The sequence below is a fragment of the Entelurus aequoreus genome, linkage group LG17 (genome assembly GCF_033978785.1).
Source record: "Entelurus aequoreus isolate RoL-2023_Sb linkage group LG17, RoL_Eaeq_v1.1, whole genome shotgun sequence".
NCBI classification, from domain to species: Eukaryota; Metazoa; Chordata; class Actinopteri; order Syngnathiformes; family Syngnathidae; genus Entelurus; species Entelurus aequoreus.
In genome coordinates this window covers 6,082,481-6,105,522 of record NC_084747.1, presented here as the reverse complement: position 1 = coordinate 6,105,522, position 23,042 = coordinate 6,082,481, and the positions used below count along the sequence as shown (strand labels likewise).

Here is a 23,042-nt window from a genome sequence, read left to right as displayed (position 1 = left end):
TTGTGGCACTGCTCAGGTGTTATGAGAGCCCAGGTTGCTCTGATAGTGGCCTTCAACTCTTCTGCGTTTTTGGGTCTGGCATTCTGCATCTTCCTTTTCACAATACCCCACAGATTATCTATGGGGCTAAGGTCAGGGGAGTTGGCGGGCCAATTTAGAACAGAAATACCATGGTCCGTAAACCAGGCACGGGTAGATTTTGCGCTGTGTGCATGCGCCAAGTCCTGTTGGAACTTGAAATCTCCATCTCCATAGAGCAGGTCAGCAGCAGGAAGCATGAAGTGCTCTAAAACTTGCTGGTAGACGGCTGCTCATATTTTTCATTTTCATACTTTTCAGTTGGCCAACATTTCTAAAAATCCCTTTTTTGTATTAGCCTTAAGTGATGTTGTGTACGCAGCATGCTAGGGCTAATGTATGCACAATAGAAACGAGGCAACCTGCCAGGCACGGAAGAAAACCCTCCGTGGAAACGCTGCTATCACTTTTACTCATTGAGTAATGTTTCTCTGCTTGCATCGATGTCCTGCCACCGAGAGCCATATACTGTACCCCTCCGTGATTGGTTGGTTCCTTCAGCTCCGCACACAACACTGTAAAGTGCTATTCACGTAACACTCGCGTACCGCACTAACATTAAACTTTCAATTTAAGGTGGGGGGCCGCACATTTCATGGGTCCTGTCTGAGCTAAAGTGTGCTTGTGTTGTCTGTTTCCCAAAGACGTCCAACAGCTGATTGGTCATCCAGAACTTCCCCCTCGGCCGCAGGGTGGGAGCTCCACTTTTAATCCGGGGGCACCTCACATTAAAGAGGAAATGGAGGACGTCCGGATCCATCAGGAGAGAGAGTGTGTTCTCCAGCTGGAGGAATCTGATCGCACCAAATTGCCACTGACTGCTGTCTCCGTGAAGATTGAAGACGACCAAGTCAAAGCACATGCACACATCCTCGCGGCGGAAGACAGAGGTGGAGAACCTTGGAGCAGCCATACATATTGTGAAGGTGATATGAGGACTCACACTGACGACAGACTAAATCTCTAAATCAGGGGTGTCAAACAGGTTTTATCCAGCTCGTGGGATGAGTTTGCGAAGTATAAAAATTAACCTGACATTTTTGAATGAAAGAAACAGCTGTTCTGTCCACTGGACGTCGCAATAGCAAGTCTTTGTATTTTTGTAGATGATGCCACATTTGTACAAAATAAACCATAATGATGTTAGTACATCAGGTGAGGAAAATGATCAAACTACATAAATAACAAACTGTAATTTGATATAATTTTTTTATCTTGATAGATTGAAAATTAACACCGATGAGTTGACTGATGCACATAATTTATTCAGAACATATAAATAACGACAAAGTATATATACTATTAACCGCGACAGGTAAGTGTAAAAAAACCCCAACTACATTATGATTTGTACTAGAGATCGGACTGCCTGTATCAGGGGTCACCAACGCGGTGCCCGCGGGCACCAGGTAGCCCGTAAGGACCAGATGAGTAGCCCGCTGGCTTGTTCTAAAAATAGCTCAAATAGCAGCACTTACCAGTGAGCTGCCTCTATTTTTTAAAATTGTATTTATTTACTAGCAAGCTGGTCTCGCTTTGCTCGACATTTTTAATTCTAAGAGAGACAAAACTCAAATAGAATTTGAAAATCCAAGAAAATATTTTAAAGACTTGGTCTTCACTTGTTTAAATAAATTCATTATTTTTTTACTTTGCTTCTTATAACTTTCAGAAAGACAATTTTAGAGAAAAAATACAACCTTAAAAATGATTTTAGGATTTTTAAACACATATACATTTTTACCTTTTAAATTCCTTCCTCTTCTTTCTTGACAATTTAAACCAATGTTCAAGTAAATTTATTTTTTATTGTAAAGAATAATAAATACATTTTAATTTAATTCTTCATTTTAGCTTCTGTTTTTACGACGAAGAATATTTGTGAAATATTTCTTCAAACTTATTATGATTAAAATAAAATAAAAAGTCATTCTGGCAAATCTATAAAATCTATAGAATCAAACTTAAATCTTATTTCAAAGTCTTTTGAATTTCTTAGAAAACTTTTTGTTCTGGAAAATCTAGAAGAAATAATGATTTGTCTTTGTTAGAAATATAGCTTGGTCCAATTTGGTATATATTTTAACAAAGTGCAGATTGGATTTTAACCTATTTAAAACATGTCATCAAAATTCTAAAATTAATCTTAATCAGGAAAAATTACTAATGATGTTCCATAAATTATTTTTTTTAATTTTTTCAAAAAGATTCGAATTAGCTAGTTTTTCTCTTCTTTTTTTCGGTTGAATTTTAAATTTTAAAGAGTCGAAATTGAAGATAGACTATGTTTCAAAATGTAATTGTCATTTTTTTCGTGTTTTCTCCTCTTTTATACCATTCAATTAAGTGTAAATATCATTAATTATTAATAACAACATAGAGTTAAAGGCCTACTGAAACCCACTACTACCGACCACGCAGTCTGATAGTTTATATATCAATGATGAAATCTTAACATTATAACACATGCCAATACGGCCGGGTTAACTTATAAAGTGACATTTTAAATTTGCCGCTAAACTTCCGGTTCGAAACGCCTCTGAGGATGACGTATGCGTGTGACGTAGCCCGGCGAACACGGGTATGCCTTCCACATTGAAGCCAACACGAAAAAGCTCTGTTTTCATTTCATAATTCCACAGTATTCTGGACATCTGTGTTCGTGAATCTGTTTCAATCATGTTCATTGCATTATGGAGAAGGAAGCCAAGCAAGCAAAGAAGAAAGTTGTCGGTGCGAAATGGACGTATTTTTCGAACGTAGTCAGCCACAACAGTACACAGCCGGCGCTTCTTTGTTTACATTCCCGAAAGATGCAGTCAAGATGGAAGAACTCGGATAACAGAGACTCTAACCAGGAGGACTTTTGATTTGGATACACAGACGCCTGTAGAGAACTGGGACAACACAGACTCTTACCAGGATTACTTTGATTTGGATGACAAAGACGCAGACGTGCTACTGTGAGTATGCAGCTTTGGCTTTTTTTTGCGTATGTACGTAACTTTTTTAAAATATATAAGCTTTATGAACCTTGGGTTAGGTGAACGGTCTTTTGGGCTGAGTGATTGTGTGTGTTGATCATGTGTTTGAATTGTATTGGCGTGTTCTATGGAGCTAGGAGCTAGCAGAGGAGCTAGGAGCTAGCATAACACGTACCGTACCGTAAGTGCGCGTCACGTACGTAACTTTTTAAAAATATATAAGCTTTATGAACCTTGGGTTAGGTGAACGGTCTTTTGGGCTGAGTGATTGTGTGTGTTGATCAGGTGTTTGAATTGTATTGGCGTGTTCTATGGAGCTAGGAGCTAGCAGAGGAGCTAGGAGCTAGCATAACAAACACGCAGGTGTTATTATGCAGGATTAATTTGTGGCATATTAAATATAAGCCTGGTTGTGTTGTGGCTAATAGAGTATATATATGTCTTGTGTTTATTTACTGTTGTAGTCATTCCCAGCTGAATATCAGGTACCGTGAGTATGCAGCCTTGGCTGCTAAACATTCGATAACTTGACCGTATGTGCGCGTCACGTACGTAACTTTTTAAAAATATATAAGCTTTATGAACCTTGGGTTAGGTAAACGGTCTTTTGGGCTGAGTGATTGTGTGTGTTGATCAGGTGTTTGAATTGTATTGGCGTGTTCTATGGAGCTAGGAGCTAGCAGAGGAGCTAGGAGCTAGCATAACAAACACGCAGGTGTTTTTATGCAGGATTAATTTGTGGCATATTAAATATAAGCCTGGTTGTGTTGTGGCTAATAGAGTATATATATGTCTTGTGTTTATTTACTGTTGTAGTCATTCCCAGCTGAATATCAGGTCACCCCCGGCTCTCACAGCATCTTCCCTATCTGAATAGCTTCAACTCCCCACTAGTCCTTCACTTGCACTTTACTCATCCACAAATCTTTCATCCTCGCTCAAATTAATGGGGAAATTGTCGCTTTCTCGGTCCGAATCTCTCTCACTTCATGCGGCCATCATTGTAAACAATAGGGAACTTTGCGTATATGTTCAACTGACTACGTCACGCTACTTCCGGTAGGTGCAAGCCTTTTTTTTATCAGATACCAAAAGTTGCAATCTTTATCGTCGTTGTTCTATACTAAATCCTTTCAGCAAAAATATGGCAATATCGCGAAATGATCAAGTATGACACATAGAATAGATCTGCTATCCCCGTTTAAATAAAAAAAATTCATTTCAGTAGGCCTTTAAAGGTCAATTGAGCAAATTGGCTATTTCTGGCAATTTATTTAAGTGTGTATCAAACTGGTAGCCCTTCGCATTAATCACTACCCAAGAAGTAGCTCTTGGTTTCAAAAAGGTTGGTGACCCCTGGCCTATATTATCGGCTGATAAATGCTTTAAAATGTAATATCGGAAACTATCGGTATCGGTTTCAAAAAGTAAAATGTATGACTTTTTAAAACGCCGCTGTACGGAGTGGTACACGGACGAAGGGAGAAGTCATACCAGTCATACTTGCCAACCCTCCCGATTTTCACGGGAGACTCCCGAAAATCTCCCGAGGCAACCATTCTCCCGAATTTCTCCCGATTTCCACCCAGACAACAATACTGGGGGCGTGCCTTAAAGGCACTGCCTTTGCATGCCGGCCCAATCACATAATATCTACGGCTTTTCACACAATCAAGTGAATGCAATGCATACTTGGTCAACAGCCATACAGGTCACAGTGAGGGTGACCATATAAACAACTTTAACACTGTTACAAATATGCGCCACACTGTGAACCCACACCAAACAAGAATGACAAACACATTTCGGGAGAACATCCGCACCGTAACACAACATAAACACAACAGAACAAATACCCAGAACCCCTTGCAGCACTAACTCTTCCGGGACGCTACAAAGGTGTTTGAGCGGCTCAGTTTGTGCTAAAATCTTTACTAAAAAAGTGCCAATTGAGAACCTTTTAATTGGTCCGGTCTGTTTGTAGTAAACGCACTCAAAAGTAGTCCCAAAGAAGCAATTAACAGTTTGCATTCATGTTGTTGTGATGATAAGACATACTATTAATGATAGCTAACGTTAGTTGGTAATCATTACTAAATCGCTATCATTAGCTGAACTCACACAGAGTTAATGTGCGTGCGTGTGAGTTTGTAGTACGCTACCTATAAGGTGACATTATGTTACGTTTACTTTAGTCAGTTATGTCTTTTTATTACAAGCATTACTACACGAGTAAAGGACTAATGCTAAAATGAGGATAATAACGCATAATAATAATATTATTATAGTAATAATAATTTATTACTATCAGTAGTAGTAGTATTACCATTGCAGTCTTCATTTCAGTTGAAGGTCTGGCTTCAATTGACCCTCTATTCCAGGGGTCACCAACCTTTTTGAAACCAAGAGCTACTTCTTGGGTAGTGATTAATGCGAAGGGCTACCAGTTTGATACACACTTAAATAAATTGCCAGAAATAGCCAATTTGCTCAATTTACCTTTAACTCTATGTTATTATTAATAATTAATGATATTTACACTTAATTGAACGGTTTAAAAGAGGAGAAAACACGAAAAAAATGACAACTAAATTTTGAAACATAGTTTATCTTCAATTTCGGCTCTTTAAAATTCAAAATTCAACCGAAAAAAAGAAGAGAAAAACTAACTAATTCGAATCTTTTTTGAAAAAATTAAAAAAATAATTTATGGAACATCATTAGTAATTTTTCCTGATTAAGATTAATTTTAGAATTTTGATGACATGTTTTAAATAGGTTAAAATCCAATCTACACTTTGTTAGAATATAAAACAAATCGGACCAAGCTATATTTCTAACAAAGACAAATCATTATTTCTTCTATATTTTCCAGAACAAAAATTTTAAAAGAAATTCAAAAGACTTTGAAATAAGATTTAAATTTGATTCTACAGATTTTCTAGATTTGCCAGAATAATTTGTTTGAATTTTAATCATAATAAGTTTGAAGAAATATTTCACAAATATTCTCCGTCGAAAAAACAGAAGCTAAAATGAAGAATGAAATTAAAATGTATTTATTATTCTTTACAATAGAAAAAAATTATTTACTTGAACATTGATTTAAATTGTCAGGAAAGAAGAAGAAGGAATTTAAAAGGTAAAAAGGTATTTGTGTTTAAAAATCCTAAAATCATTTTTAAGGTTGTATTTTTTCTCTAAAATTGTCTTTCTGAAAGTTATAAGAAGCAAAGTAAAATAATTAATGAATTTATTTAAACAAGTGAAGACCAAGACTTTAAAATATTTTCTTGGATTTTCAAATTCTATTTGAGTTTTGTCTCTCTTAGAATTAAAAATGTCGAGCAAAGCGAGACCAGCTTGCTAGTAAATAAATACAATTTAAAAAATAGAGGCAGCTCACTGGTAAGTGCTGCTATTTGAGCTATTTTTAGAACAGGCCAGCGGGCTACTCATCTGGTCCTTACGGGGGCTAGGTCTGCGTTGTTCTCTTGTACTGCCAATATGACTATGGTGAAGAGGTGGATAGTTGGCTTTACAGGTGGCAAGCTCACCTAGTGATCCCAAGAAAGTGCATCTGTAAACTCAACAATGGACTTAGTGACTTGCCGATGGCCTCTAGTACCTCGATGTCTTGCAAAAAAAGGGTGAGATGTTTGGTTTTACGGTCTTTGGAGAGGATCTGAGTGATTGCCGTCTGCTGATCATGGCTTGCCGAGATCCCACAAGCTGCAAGCAGGAATAAACCTTACTTGTCCCCAGGCAAAGCCAAATCATGTCAACATTGACACTACGCAAACATGAACACACGTAGCGAGCTCAAGAAGAAACATCTCATGGATCTTGTCCGAGTTAACTTGCGTTTGTGTCCTGCAGATGTCCAGCAGCTCATTGTTCGTCAAGAAGAACTTCCCCCTCAACCAACATTGAAGCAGGAGGCTCCACAGTCCACCTACATTAAAAAGGAAGAGAAGGAACTCTGGATCACTCAGAAGGGAGAGTGTCTTCCAGGGCCAGAAGAGGCTGATCTCACCAAATTGCCACTGACTGTTGTCTCCGTGAAGATTGAAGATGATGAAGTCAAACCACAAGTGGACAACCTCTTAGCGCCACTATCAGATAGTGAGGCTGAAGACGCTGTTGATGAACCTTTGAACAGAAATAAAGACTGTGAAGATGATTCAAAGATTCACACAGACAACAAACACTCTGAATGCTCTAAAGTGAAGAGCAGCAAAAAACGTTTAAGCTGCTCAGTTTGTGCTAAAAGCTTTAACCAAAAGAGCAATTTGACCCAACACATGAGAACGCACACAGGAGAAAAACCATTCAGTTGTTCAGTTTGTGCTAAAAGCTTTACTCAGAAGGGCAATTTGACTCAACACATGAGAAAGCACACAGGAGAAAAAACATTCAATTGCTCAGTTTGCAGTCAAAGCTTTTTTTCCAAATCGGGGTTGACTCGACACTTCATGAAACACACCGGAGAAAAACCATTTAATTGTTCAGTTTGCAGTAAAACATTCCTTCATAATGCCGACCTGGTGAGACACGTGAGAACACACACTGGAGATAAACCATTTGGTTGTTCAGTTTGTGATAAAACTTTTTCTCAAAAGAACAATTTGACTGAACACATGAAAACGCACACAAACGAAAAAGTTTGTTGCTCCGTTTGTGGTAAAAGCTTTAACCGAAATGGCAATTTGACTCAACATATGAGAACGCACTCAGGAGAAAAACCTTTTAGTTGTTCAGTTTGTTGTAAAAGCTTTTCACAAAGGAGCCATTTGACTGAACACATGAAAACACACACAGGAGAAAAGCCCTTTAGTTGTTCAGTTTGCGGTAAACGATTCATTCATAAGGCAGACATGGTAAGACACATAAGAACACACATGGGAGAAAAAACCTTCAGCTGTTTAGTTTGTGGTAAAGGCTATACTCAAAGGCGAAATTTGTCTGCTCACATGAGAACACACACGGGGGAAAAATCATTCTGCTGTACAATTTGCGGGAAAAGCTATGCTAAAATGAACATTTTCACCAATCACATGAGAACACACACAGGAGAGAAACCATTTGAATGTTCAGTTTGTGGTAAAAGCTTTACTCAAAAAGCCAATTTGACTCAACACATGATGAAACACACTGGAGAAAAACCCTTCAGTTGTTCTTTTTGCAGTAAAAGATTTTCTGCCAAATACCAAATGAAATGTCACATAAGAATGCACACAGGAGAAAAACCCTTTAGTTGCACAGTTTGTTGGAAAAGGTTTACTCAGAAGATCGATAAAGTAAGACACATGAGAACTCATACAGGAGAAAAACCATTTAGTTGCTCAGTTTGCGGTAACAGATTTACTCAGAAAACAACCATGGTAAAACACATGATTACGCACTCTGAAGAAAAACCCTTTTGTTGCACAGTTTGTGGCAAACGATTTACACGAAAATCAAATATGGTCACACATGAAAACTCACACGGAGGAAACCACTTTTAACTGCTCCGCTTCGTTTAATCAGCTTGTGGTCAATGATACTCTGACAAGGGAGCAATTGTTGGAGACATGATATCACACAAAGGTGAATATCTTTTAAAATGCTCAAATGGAGGCAAACGTTATTTGGTTATGAATTGACTACTAGGTCGTTCAAGGTGTTCAAAAGGGAATGTTTGCTGTATGTATGATACCAGATTCCCCCATGAGTTAGGGTGGCGCTCAGGACAGCAGTTACACAACTTTGCTTGGTTTGGAACAACATGGATTGTGGTGTTTTCCTCACCTTTTTGGATTAGAGAAGTGTACATGAATGATCATGAAATTGTGTACGTGTTGTTGTTTAACAAGACTTGCATTGGTTTTAATACATGAATAATAATTGCCATGTAACACAAACATAAGACTAAGTAGACTGTAGTGTCCTCTTTTGGGACATACCGTAATAAAATAAAAGAATGTATTTGTAAAATATTTCATTGCTACAGCCTTCTGCTATAACATTTTAATAAATACTTTACAAAACATTTGACTACAGCATATACTGCACAACAATTACATGACAATCTTATCTAACAAAGACTGAAACTAATTAAGGCTCCAGTAGGTTTGATATCATGATGAATCAGTCAATAATATTGTATTAGTGCATCATCAATGATGTAATGCCTCATTATAGGGATACGGATGGATATGTGCTGAAGCAATGTGATACCAAATGTGACACAAGTGCAATTAGAGCAATCAAAATAGCTAAAGAAAGGTCACTGTCAGGTTCAAACACTGATGACATCTATTAAACAAGACAAGAGGCAAAGAATTAAACAGAGACAGAATTAATTTTGGACTCAATATATTGAGGAGAGTCGCCCAGACATTGTATCCTTCTACAATCTCCAGCACGCTCTGCCCAAAGATTGCACTCCTTCTTTATTTGACTTTCTCCCCCCACCTGCCCACAGCTGCTTCCAGAGGGAAGTGGGTCGTAAACAGCGTTGCCTTTGGTTACCGAACAGTTCAAAAGCAGAGGTCGTAAAATAGTTCAAAAAGAGTTCCATAAAATAGTTCAGAGAGAGTTCGTAAAATAGTTCAAAAAGGGTTCGTCTGGAAATTGGGCAGATCCTGCCGTCTGTCCGCTTTGAAGTCCTTGAGCCAGAACAACATCCTTCTGTTGATTACCATACATGAAAGAACACAGGAACACCATCTTGCTCCCCCCCCCCCCACCCCCCTACACAGTGGAGTTTTACGAGCCTTACTCTTGGTAGGTTTCAAAAGACAGCCTTTTGTCTTCTTGTCAGGAACACAATGCAATACAAAGTTTTTGTGATAATTTAGAAACAATTATTCTAACAGTCACAGTCTAAACTTGGTGGCTCTGTGCATGCCCACCTCAAAATGTATAAAAGATGATGTTCAACTCGAGAAAATCAGTTCTTTTGTGGAAAGACGCTTCCTCTGTGTGGAATAAAAACTGTTGGACTTTACCTGACCTGCCTGATGCTTGTATTCCGACACGTGACTTATTCCTGGAAGTGGAAAAAAAGCGGTGGTTAACCAAGCCAAGATGGCTGTTATGCAAAAAAGCAGCGCGCAAACTATATGAGCACGGGCCTAGATCTTCCAGCAAAAAGCAGATATGAGCTAAAAAAAAATCTAACCATGCAATGGAATAGATCCCTGTACTTTATCAAAAAAAAATTGGTCGAGTGATACCAAGGATCATCCCATGGTGGAGTTCCCAGATGTCATCCTACACGACAAAACAGAGGAAAACTTGAAAAAGGATGGTGGTGTTCTACTTCTTTGTGTGTGGCTGGGTCAAGGACATTGGTATCAGGACCTTCCTGGATAAATATGCTATGTTTTTGCTCGGGTAAGGTTGCATTTCACCATTCAACTTTGCGTCTTGCATCCATGTAGACCAGGCCTGGGCAATTATTTTGACTCGGGGGGCCAAATTTAGAGGAAAAATGTGTCTGAAGGCCGGTATATCGGAGTTTTAGGAACACTAATACAAAACCTCACAATAATGTCTGATTGAAAGCTAAAAACGTTATGACAGACCGCCTTAAAAAACAGAATGGAATTTAAAATTTTTTTAGAACATGAAAATAAAGAATGTGGGCGTGACAGTTGCAAGCTGTCGTGCGGGTTCCACGGACCACCAAGAAAAGACATTGTTGCGGGCAGGTTTAGACTTCTTTATTTTTCGACCAGAAAGTCTCTTACGGGTGTCTTCAGCCTTTCCGTTCTTCTGCTCGCTCCTTGCGCTCTCAGTCTCTTTCTCCTCGCTCCTCCGCTCCAGCTTCCCAGCTGCGTGCGTCGCCGTCGTTCGTGTGCTCTTTGTCGCTCTCGCTCAGCATCCGCGAGGATAATTACATTGTGCCAAGCTGCGCGATCCACGCACCTTATGATTGCGGCGTCTCTCCCGGCGCGCCCTGCCTCGCCGTCGGACTGCCGGCCCCGCCTCTCCACAGTGGGATTTACAATGTTAACTATGACGGATAAAACACGGAATATTGACAACATATGAACGTCACACCCCCTCTCCATCGACATATTTTACAATCAAGCGAAATGCAACAAAAATGCAACAAACAGCGAATATGAACATGAAAAAACCCCAAAAAAAACACCTACAATCTGACATATCTGACACATCACTAAGCTTTAGAACTTTGTTGTAAAAATCTCCTTCCGCGTCTGTCCCTGACACCCGCATTTCAGGCTCTGGAAACACTCTGTGGAAACGCTCCCCACCCACACTGCTTGGTGCCTCGTCTGAGCTGCTGTGACTTAGATTACCATAGTAACTAATTACATTACCATAGTAACTAGTATATCATGCAAAAGCGCAGATTCCAACCATTGAAATACTTTGTATAGTTCAAGACTTCCGGTCATTTGAAAACATCACTGCACATCATAATGGCAGCTACACTTTCCATCTTAAAGATCTAAAAAAAATATTTAGGAATGTCCGGCGGGCCAGATTGAAAAGCTTAACGGGCCGCATGTGGCCCCCGGGCCTTAATTTGCCCAGTTGTTGTGATTATATGTAACATGTTTATGTGTGCTATGCTAAATGAGTTTTTTTCGCTTGGACTCAGTCTGGACCTCCTCCCGAGGGTCCAGACTTAGACTGATATTTTTTACTCTTCCCCCCTTTCCCAATATCACCTTTTTCCCACCTTTTTTAAGGAGCGCCGTAAGTGGCTGATCCGTTGGCGGTCCCGTCTGGTCTCCCTGTAACGTATGTCTGCTCTTAGTGGGACTGTGCCGAAAATTACATTTCAGTTCTTATGTGTCTTGTACATGTTAAAGAATGGACAATAATAAAGCATCTTGAATCTCGAATCAATGAACTAATATGTTTAAAAAAATCAAACACATGGTAAACCAAAAGCCAGTTAAAATCTGCAACCTATACAATACATAATCACCAGATACATTAATGCTGATTGTCCTCTGCATTGTTAAATCGGTAGTAGTTTTTATTTATTTATTTATTTTTGTGCCATTTCTTGTATTTTAACTTGACTCGTTGCATTATATATGTACTTACGTTATTTATTTGTGGGTTTGATTTCGGTCTAACTCAATTGTATTTGTCATATGAAATTATTTAGATTGAATTAAAACCTGCCATGGGTGAGGGCCGACTTCCGGGCAACTGAGCTACATACGGGTTCTTCGAGCCATAGCAACCAGACTGGCGTTGAAAACAAACCGTTGCCATTACTCTTTAACCTGTCGACCTACGCTGGTTAAACCCGTCATTCTGCCTCCAAAATGCCGAAAAACTGTGTTGTTTTTGGTTGTGCTAACCACAACTGGAAACAGGGAAAACAAAGGTCGTATTTTGTTCTGCCAAAGCGTGATAAAAGCCCACAGAGACGAGACAAATGGCTCGCAGCTTTACACCGGGAAAACAAGGACGGTTCTCACCGGAGTCCCCCAAAGTCCCGGGTCGTGTGTTCGGATCACTTCGTTTCTGGTAAATATAAGGAACAAAAACCCACCTTCTTAACCACAACTTGGCTATACCGTCCGTGTTAACGTTGTACTTGTTGAATTTGTACCTTATGGGTGAGGGCGGACCTACGTCACTTCCGCCTACCAATCCCCTAGCAACCGGGAATTCGTTGAAAACAAACCAGCTCACAGCGAACACAGCATTGACAGAAAAAGCATTTAACGAGCGTTGTGGCTTGGAAGTCGGCGTTAAATCCTTCATTTACGCATTTTTACTTATTTGCATATCGTGTGAAAAAACGAAAATTTATTATTTGCGTCAGACTCGTCTCAGTGAACTTTAAAGCTTCTCAGGCTTAGCTTAGCTTGCTAGTTAGCTTAGCCTGCGCGCTACTAAGAAAGAGACGCGGAAGTTATCAACAACAAGATCAAGTGTTAGTGTATAAAATATTGAGAGATTTGAGGGCTACATGTATTGAATGGCAACATGAAAATTATAGGGTTTATTGGTTTTTAAAAACCCAACTGTTAAGTGCAAATTTAAACGAAACCGGTTTTCGAAAATAGCTAGCTAGGCTATAGACTATATAGTATATTACTTACTTAACTTAATCCTCTTCTTCTCGGATGGGAAATGAGGCTTCGACGACTCGACGCCATTCATCTCGCTGCTGTCCTCGTCTCTGTGCCTCGCCCCATGTAAGCTTCATCTCTTTCAGCTCCCCTTCAACTGTTCTTCGCCAGGTGTTTTTTGGCCGCCCTGGCTTACGTTTTCCCGGTGGTGTCCATCTTAACGCTGCCTTTGGTATCCTCTCATTGTCCGGTTTTCGAAAATAGCTAGCTAGGCTATAGACCAGAGGTGTCAAACTCATTTTAGATCGGGGGCCACGTAGAGAAAAATCTACTCCCAAGTGGGCCGGACTGGTAAAGTCACGACACGATGACTTAAAAATAAAGACAACTTCAGATTGTTTTCTTTGTTTAAAAATAGAACAAGCATATCCTGAAAATGTACACATCATAATGTTGTTGGGGTTTTTTACACTTACATGTTGCGGTTGATAGTATTCTATCTTTGTTTGTCGTTACTTATACTTTCTGAATAAATTATGTGATGTATACACTACCGTTCAAAGGTTTGGGGTCACCCAAACAATTTTGTGGAATAGCCTTCATTTCTAAGAACAAGAACAGACTGTCGAGTTTCAGATGAAAGTTCTCTTTTTCTGGACATTTTGAGCGTTTAATTGACCCCACAAATGTGATGCTCCAGAAACTCAATCTGCTCAAAGGAAGGTCAGTTTTGTAGCTTCTGTAACGAGTTAAACTGTTTTCAGATGTGTGAACATGATTGCGCAAGGCTTTTCTAATCATCAATTAGCCTTCTGAGCCAATGAGCAAACACATTGTACCATTAGAACACTGGAGTGATAGTTGCTGGAAATGGGCCTCTATACACCTATGTAGATATTGCACCAAAAACCAGACATTTGCAGCTAGAATAGTCATTTACCACATTAGCAATGTATAGAGTGTATTTCTTTAAAGTTAAGACTAGTTTAAAGTTATCTTCATTGAAAAGTACAGTGCTTTTCCTTCAAAAATAAGGACATTTCAATGTGACCCCAAACTTTTGAACGGTAGTGTATGTTAAATAGTTTTTTCCCCTCGGCCATCAGACTCATGAACAATAACAAGCTCTGATAGCAGCTCATTTTTATTCCTATTCTGTGTTATGTGTTTTATGTTGCACGATTGCACCAGGAAAAATTCCTAGTTTGTGAACCCGTTCTCAAACAATGGTAATAAAAACTATTCTGATTCTGATTCTGATATATAGGATCTATTAAGATAAAAATATATCAAACTCAAATTACAGAATGTTACTTATGTAGTTTGCTCATTTTCCTCAACTGGTGCACTAATGTCATGTGGTTTATTTTATTGCTTTACATATGTAGCATAATCTACAAAGATACAAAGAATTGCTATTGCGACATCTACTGGACAAATTTAGAACAGCAGTTTCTTTCTTTCCAAAATTTTGGTTCATTTTTATACTCAGCAAACTCATCTTGCGGGCCGGATAAAACCTGTTCGCGGGCCTGATCCGGGCCGTGGGCCGTATGTTTGACACCCCTGCTATAGACTATATAGTATATACCGCATGTTATTTTTGTACAACAACAACTTCAGCTGTCGAACGTTATAAGGTACAAATTCAACAAGTACAACATTAGCACGGACGGTATAGCCAAGTTGTGGTTAAGAAGGTGGATTTTTGTTCCTTATATTTACCAGAAACGAAGTGATCCGAACACACGACCCGGGACTTTGGGGGACTCCAGTGAGAACCGTCCTCGTTTTCCCGGTGTAAAGCTGCGAGCCATTTGTCTCGTCTCTGTGGGCTTTTATCACGCTTTGGCAGAACAAAATACAACCTTTGTTTTCCCTGTTTCCAGTTGTGGTTAGCACAACCAAAAACAACACAGTTTTTCGGCATTTTGGAGGCAGAATGACGGGTTTAATCAGCGTAGGGCGACAGGTTAAAGAGTAATGGCAACGGTTTGTTTTCAACGCCAGTCTGGTTGCTATGGCTCGAAGAACCCGTATGTAGCTCAGTTGCCCGGATGTCGGCCCTCACCCATAACGTTCGACAGCTGAAGTTGTTGTTGTACAAAAATAACATGCGGTATATACTATATAAAACCGGTTTCGTTTAAATTTGAATCGGCTTTCGATAGATACGAAATAATATACCTGGTGCGCTTGTGAGGTAGACATATAGATTTCCAAATTCCATGTCCGGCCATTGTGTAGGATTATCAGTCCACGCATCTGCTGGAAGGCGGTAAGGGCAGTCGTTTAATCCAACTACAGAACATTTTAACTCGTATCTTAACCTAGCCTCACTGGAAAGACTATTTACATAATCATACGCCATTTAGAACAGTTTAAAATGCCGTGAAACCTCGTTAAATGCTTTTTCTGTCAATGCTGTGTTTGCTGTGAGCTGGTTTGGTTTCAACGAATTCAAAATGGCGACTGGCTGCTAGGGGACTGGTAGGCGGAAGTGACGTAGGTCCACCCTCGCCTATAAAATAAAATTGACAGGAAGTGACGTCGTCCTTGCGCATGCGTGGAACGGTCGTGTAGTGACTAGGCGAAAAAGCTTTGTGGCGAACAAGATGGCTGACTGAGCGGCGGTAGCTTTCAGTAGAAGTTTAAATGTGCGAAATAACCGCGACATAGATTCATAGCAAATATAGCAATACATACTTCAAAGACACGTCTTTTCTGAAGCCCACGGAACGGACGTTTGGGGCGATGCAGTGTTATCTGAAGTGAAGATTCAAGACTTAATAAAACATGGAAGAACACTGCTATGCTGAAATGGCGTCGGCCGGTAAAACAGAACACATTTCGAGGCAATCATCAACGGATATAACGCTGAAACCTGCAGAAAACGGTGAGTGAGCGAATTGGTGTTTCCAACAACGCATTTTTGGAGGCCATCGCAATCCCTGAAAAGTGTGTTGATGCGAAATTCGCCGACCGTTTTGTGCAAGATAAACAAAGAACCGCCATGTTTGTTAGCTGGAAAAAGCTAGCAGCTTTGGCTGCTGTGACGCGAGAAATTGGGCCGCCATTTTGAAGTGGTGACGAGGAGCCGGCGAGCAGCGTAAAGTGACAGTTGAGAGGTAGAAAACAAAGATGGTGTTCAGCGTTTTCCTGCTCAAATGAGCGGACTGTTGAAAGTAGGAATCGGGGGGATTACTTTTCACAAGTAAGATTTAACATTAACGTACTATTGGTTGTATTTTGTGAAAAGAATATTACCACAGAGTTGAGAAGGAGCAAAGATCTTCAATAGTACTGAAATAGTAGCCGCTAGCAAACAAGGTGTATGACCATAATAGAATTGCTTTTCAATGAAATTAATTACATTTAAAAATGTCGTACTTGAATAACATATATAGTTGAAATAAAGGATTGTGGCACCTAAAACAAAATTCACCAGCCGCCACCGATTATGATGCATTCTCATTTTAGGCAAAGTATAAGACAATACTTTCTTAACAGTATAATTGTAACCAGGAATAAGTCTTCAAGTAACAACATTCAAACACTAACATTGTTGGGTAAGACAGAATTTGGTTTTATTCTGAATCCAGTGAAACAGATTGGTGGTTTTAGCCGATATAAAGACTTTCAGGTGTTTATATATGTTTATGTTTCCTCCAGAAGGTCTTATATTTGTCCATGTGATGTCAGATGAAACAAAAATGGAGCTGTTTGGCCACAATACCCAGCAATATGTTTGGAGGAGAAAAGGTGAGGCCTTTAATCCCAGGAACACCACACCTACCCCCAAGCATGGTGGTGGTAGTATTATGCTCTGGGCCTGTTTTTGCTGCCAATGGAACTGCTGCTTTAAATGGGACAATGAAGGGATTTTTAAAGAAGTTACTCCTCTCTTTCTTTGAGCACCTCACGATTCCATTAAATGCGATTCAGGAGTTACGATTCGATTAAAAATCGATTATTGATGCAGTTTTAAATTTTTTTGTTTCACTAAATAAGCATTTATCATTTGAAACTTTTAAAAACGCTGCATTTGTGATTAGAAACAGTTGAACCAATTGCCATTATTTTTATTAAATAATGTTTTGAACAAATGAGAGGGTGTAAAATACAAGCTATTGAAGATGTTTAATGCAAATATCATTCTACTACGTGTCTTTTTCTTTTTTAAAGGAAGAGTGAATGCAGATATAAACACTGCACTATGTGAAGTTGTTTATGGGTGTATTTACTATCTGTACATTGCATTGTTTGCTATATTATTGCAAATACTTTCAAAATGTGCTCTTAATTCTTACTATACTTACTGACACCAGGGGCCGTATATATCAAGCTTCTTAGAATTACTCCTAAGAAGTCTGCTAAGAGTTGACTTATGAGTAAAGAAATTCTTCGCTGAAAGCTGCACTTAAAAGTTAGTTATCAAGCGTCTTACTCACACTTTCAGCGAAGTGTAGGACTGAATCTTAAGTGTCACACTCAGAGCTGAATTACGACATTACTATGTGCCATAAACGGAATTTTAGGTGACGTCATTTCTGTGTCCATAGAAATGACCAATCACGGAAGGGAATCCCTTGTCTAAGAATAAAGAAATATCTTAGAAATATTTTAAGTGGACAATGGGAGTGTATATTTTGACAATAAACTACAAAACAAACAAACAATATTGGCAATGAATCAAAAATAAATGTTTCCTTTTCTTTCCAATTCATTAATTAGGCAACTAGTTTGAAACTGAAAGCGTGATGTTGCTGATGAGATGACGCCCCTTATTAAATCTGTGACAAAAATAATACCCGCTCTGTCTAAACGATACCGTTTGATCAGCTGCTCGTCATCAAACAAAGCCAGGACATCCTTCCGCTCCCTGAACGTTCGCGCACGTCTCTCTCGCCTCAGTGCCATCCCCCGCTGGCAACTCCTAACCACTTAGGACACCTCTGAAGGTCTCTTAAATATCGTGGAGAGTAGGAGTGATTCTTAGACTTAAGAAAGTTGATAAATAGCTTTTATTCTTAAGTTTGAGAGTAGGACTATATTTCGCAAATTCTCAGGACTTAAGTGTAAAATGGCACTCTAAGACGCTTGATAAATACGGCCCCAGATCAACGTCTCGTTTGATGGCCACAACCTTTTAGTGATTAATAATTTGGAATTAACTAACCGCAGGCAGGCGGGCCACAACTTTACTTGTCCTAGTCAAATAAACATTGATCCATCGTTCTGACAAGCCACTAAATCAGACCTGGGCAAATTAAGGCCCGGGGGCCACATGCGGCCCGTTAAGCTTTTCAATCTGGCCCGCCGGACATTCACAAATAATTTTTTTAGATCTTTAAGATGGAAAGTGTAGCTGCCATTATGATGTGCAGTCATGTTTTCTAATGACCGCAAGTCTTGAACTATACAAAGTATTTCAATGGTTGGAATCTGCGCTTATGGATGATATACCAGTTACTATGGTAATCTAATTAGTTACTATGGTCATCTAATGAGTTACTATGGTAATCTACGTCACAGCAGCTCAGACGAGGCACCAAGCAGTGTGGGCGGGAAGCGTTTCCACAGAGGCGGAAGGAGATTTTCACAACAAAGTTCTAAAGCTTAGTGGTATATAAGAGATATCAGATTGTCGGTGGGTTTATTTTGTACCCTTCGCGTTCATATTTCACTGTTTGTTGCATTTTTGTTGCGTTTCACTTGATTCTAAAATATGTCGATCGAAAGGGGGTGTGACATTCATATTTTGTCAATATTCAGTGTTTTATCGTTCCTAGAAAAATGTAAAATTCCATTACGTTTTTTAAGGCGGTCTGTCATAACGTTTTTAGCATTCAATCAGACATTATCGTGAGGTTTTGTATTAGTGTTCCTAAAAATAGATAAACCGGCCCCCAGACACATTTTTTTATCTAAATGTGGCCCCCGAGTCAAAATAATTGCCCAGGCCTGCACTAAATTAATGGGTATTAACACCATACACATGTACAGTGATTCTCAAACTGTGGTATGGGTACCACTAGTGCAGGGGTCGGCAACCCGCGGCTCTAGAGCCGCATGCGGCTCTTTAGCGCCGCCCTAGCGGCTCGCTGGAGCTTTTTCAAAAATGTATGAAAAATGGAAAAAGATGAGGGGAAAAAATATATTTTTTGTTTTAATATGGTTACTGTAGGAGGACAAACATGACACAACCCTCCCTAATTGTTATAAAGCACACTGTTTATATTAAACATGCTTCACTGATTCGAGTATTTGGCGAGCGCCGTTTTGTCCTACTAATTTGGACGGCCCTTGAACTCACCTTAGTTTGTTTACATGTATATAACTTTTTCCGCCTTTCTGGGACGTGTTTTATGCCACTTCTTTTTCTGTCTCATTTTGTCCACCAAACTTTTAACGTTGTGCATGAATGCACAAAGGTGAGTTTTGTTGATGTTATTGACTTGTTTGTAGTGCTAATCAGACATATTTGGTCACTGCATGACTGCAAGCTAATCGATGCTAACATGCTATTTAGGCTATCTATATGTACATATTGCATAATTTTGCCTTATTTGTAGCTATATTTGAGGTGATTTAGCTTCCTTTAAGTCATCTTGATTCAATTTATATCTCATGACACACTATCTGTATGTAATATGGCTTTTAATTTTTTGTATTTTTGTTTTTGTATTTTTGGTCCAGTATGGCTCTTTCAACATTTTGGGTTGCCGACCCCTGCACTAGTGGTACCCAGGCTCAGTTTAGCGGCACGCTAAAGATTTGATTCACTATTTAAATACAGTGTTTTAATGTTGGTTATTATGTTAAATGAGTATTTTTTGAGGTGGTACTTGGTGAAAAAAGTTTGAGAACCACAGACATAGAAAAAAGTGTTGCAAGTTCAAGGAGATTTCATGGATCATGTCTGAGCTTAAGTGTGTTTGTGTCCCGCAGATGTCCATCGGCTGATTGGTCATTCAGAAGAAATTCCCCCTTTGCCACAAGCCACGTGCATCATTGTGAAGCAAGAGGCTCCACAACCCCACCAATTTAAGGACGAAGTGGAGGAATTCTTGATCACACGGGAGGGAAAGGGTCTTGTAGGGCCAGTGAATGCTGATTTGACCAAATTGCCACAGACTGGTGTTTCTCTGAAGACCGAAGACCATAAAGAGAAACCACTTGAGACCTTTCGTAGGTCTCCCACAGACATCCAGCAGCTTATTGGTCATTCAGAAGAATTTCCCCCTCTGGGGGGGAGCTCTTCTTTGAAGCAGGAGGCTCCACAGCTCCCCTATGTCAAAGAGGAAGAGGAAGAGGAAGAAATTTGGAACACTCGGGAGAGAGAATGTCTTCCAGGTCCACAGGAGGAGGCTGATCTCACCAAGTTGCCACTGACTGTTGTCTCTGTGAAGATTGAAGACGATGAAGAGGAACCTCAAGAAGACAACCTGTTAGCTCCACTATCCGATAGTGAGGCTGAAGACGGGTCTGAAGAACCTTTGAGCAGCGATACAGACTGTGAAGGTGACACTGACAACAAAAACGCTCATTGCTCTGAAGAGAAGAGAGGTAATAAACGTTTCAGCTGCCCATTTTGTACTAAAAGGTTTTTTACTACACCGGGTTTGACTCGGCACATGATGAAGCACACTGGAGAAAAACCATTTCGTTGTTCGGTTTGCGGTAAAAGGTTTTTTCAAAAGAACCATTTGACTCAACATATAAGAACACACACTGGAGAAAAACCCTTTAATTGTTCAGCTTGTGGCAAAAGCTTTTCTCACAAGAGCAATTTGACTGTACACATGCAAACACACACGGGAGATAAACCGTTTAGTTGTTCAGTTTGTGATAAAAGCTTTTCTCAAAAGATACACATGACTGAGCACATGCGAACCCACACAAAGGAAAAAGCCACTTGCTTAGTTTGCGGCAAAAGCTGTACTCAAAAGTGCAAATTGACTCAACATATGAAATTGCACACTGGCGAAAGATTTATTTGTTCAGTGTGTGGTAGAAACTGTTTATCTAGAGCAAGTTTGGCTCGTCACACATTAAAGCACACCACAGAAAAAACGTTAAGTTGTTCAGATTGTGGTAAAAGATACTTTTATAAAAAACATCTGGCAAGACATATTAGAACACACACTGGAGAAAAACCATTCACCTGTTCAGTTTGTGGTAAAAGCTATACCCAAAATACTAATTTGACTTACCACATGAGAACGCACACATTAGAAAAACCATTCAGCTGTTCAGTTTGTGGTAAAAGTTATTCTCAAAGGAGCAATTTGACTTATCACATGAAAACACACACTGGCGAAAAAACTCATAATTGTACAGTTTGTGTCAAAAGATTTCCAACAAAATACCTGTTGGAATGTCACATGAGAACGCACACAGGAGAAAAACCCTTCAGTTGCTCAGCTTGCCTGAAAAGATTTACTCAAAAGTCAAGTGTCCGACTACACATGAGAATCCATACGGGAGAAAAACCGTTTATTTGCCCAGTTTGCGGTAAAGGATTTACACAGAAGGCAACTATGGTAACTCATGCAAACGTACACAGAAGAGAAACTAAAAGTGTAATCACGCACATGCCGACAAACTCTGGTATAAACCAACCTTCAATCATTGAATCAATTATTAGCCCTTAATCACAAATGTCACAAAGGGCTTCAAGTCATGGTCAGAAACATTATATGTTAAACAAGGGAGCATTTTATGCACACATGAGAATAATCCTTTTAATGTTCAAATGGACGTAGACAATAAATAATTCCTGTTAAGTGTACATTAAAAAATTGTCAAATTATAGAAGTGTAATGTCACATGTGAGAAGTAACCAAAAATTGATGATCTGTGTGTGTGTGTGTGTGTGAAACCAAATTCCCTCATGAGTTCCGACGCTCAGAATAGCAGTTACACAACTTTTGATTGTTACAAGCAACATGGATGGTGGAATTTTTTCACCTTCCCTTTTGATATGTGTATATTAATGATGATGAAATGGTATTTGTGTTGTGAGAATGTTGCGTAACGGGGTTGTACATTTTCACAAGGGCAAGTTCAAGGTGTCCTCAATGTTCAACTACACTTACATTTGTTTCAGTACATAAATGAGATGTGCCCTGTGACAAACATAAGGTAAAGGAGGCAGCGACTATGTGGGACACAATACTTTTTTATTACTATTTGTTTGTAAATATGACGTGTCGCAACCTCCTGCTATAGCATGTTTATGATACTTATTCAAAAACGCCTAACTCCAGCAAATACAATTGTACAACAATCGAGCTAAAAATAATTAGCAATCTTTTTAAGGCCCCAGTGTTTGATGTAAGGATGACTTGGTTAGTGCAGTAAATAGCTCCATTTTGTAACGGAGCAATGACATAATGCCTAACTATGTATGGGCAGAATGTGTGTCGAAGCAGAGGACTTCTTTGTTGTCAATGTCTGTTTCAACTTGAAATAAACTGAAACATATTCAATCATGTGTTTGATTTTTCTATTCTTCCAACATTTGAACAGTTCTTTTCTTAAATTCATTAGTGGGATGCCAGAAGTATGGAAGGCAAAATGGGACACAATTAAATACATTTCTTCAATTACTCCACTTGAAATGCTACATGCTCTAGATCAGGGGTCGGCAACCCAAAATGTTGAAAGAGCCATATTGGACCAAAAATACCAAAAACAAATCTGTCTGGGGCCGCAAAAAATTAAAAGTCTTATTTAAGTGTTATAATGAAGGCAACACATGATGTAAGTGTCTAATTAGCTATATTAGCCTACTATCAAAATGACTGTGTGTCGCAGGCTGACGCAAATCTTCGTTGACAGAAATGTTGAAATGTGATATTTATTCTACACATTTTTACAACATTGGAAAACATTAGTAAAACTTTCTCAGAGGGTGAGA

At 39.2% G+C, this 23,042-nt stretch overlaps 2 protein-coding genes across 3 annotated transcripts in view; both read left to right on the top strand.

The window, feature by feature from the left end:
• LOC133632197 (gastrula zinc finger protein XlCGF57.1-like) overlaps window positions 1-10,084 on the top strand; it is a 20,749-nt gene extending 10,665 nt beyond the window's left edge. Inside the window, exons 2-4 of one of the 2 annotated variants that reach the window (XR_009821665.1) lie at window positions 723-1,004; window positions 6,942-9,834; window positions 9,868-10,084. Coding sequence is in view for 1 of the 2 variants with exons in the window: in XM_062024482.1 (XP_061880466.1) it covers window positions 723-1,004; window positions 6,942-8,569 (1,910 nt within the window). In the remaining variant the exon portion in view is untranslated. Of the gene's footprint in view, window positions 1-722; window positions 1,005-6,941 lie in introns of both variants that reach the window. The other variant, XM_062024482.1, reaches the window with a different exon arrangement.
• A 5,600-nt stretch (window positions 10,085-15,684) lies between these two features.
• Window positions 15,685-22,616, top strand: LOC133632198 (gastrula zinc finger protein XlCGF57.1-like). Its single transcript, XM_062024484.1, has 2 exons — window positions 15,685-16,013; window positions 20,069-22,616. The coding sequence occupies exons 1-2, from the start codon at window positions 15,914-15,916 to the stop codon at window positions 21,772-21,774; spliced, it is 1,806 nt and encodes a 601-aa protein (XP_061880468.1). The 5' UTR covers window positions 15,685-15,913; the 3' UTR covers window positions 21,775-22,616.
• Window positions 22,617-23,042: the final 426 nt, after the last annotated feature.

Coding starts and splice junctions, on each gene's coding strand:
- LOC133632198 (XM_062024484.1), top strand. CDS start 15,914: ATGGAAGAACACTGCTATGCTGAAATGGCGTCGGCCGGTAAAACAGAA. Junction 16,014..20,068: donor GCTGAAACCTGCAGAAAACG/GTGAGTGAGCGA, acceptor TGTGTCCCGCAG/ATGTCCATCGGCTGATTGGT.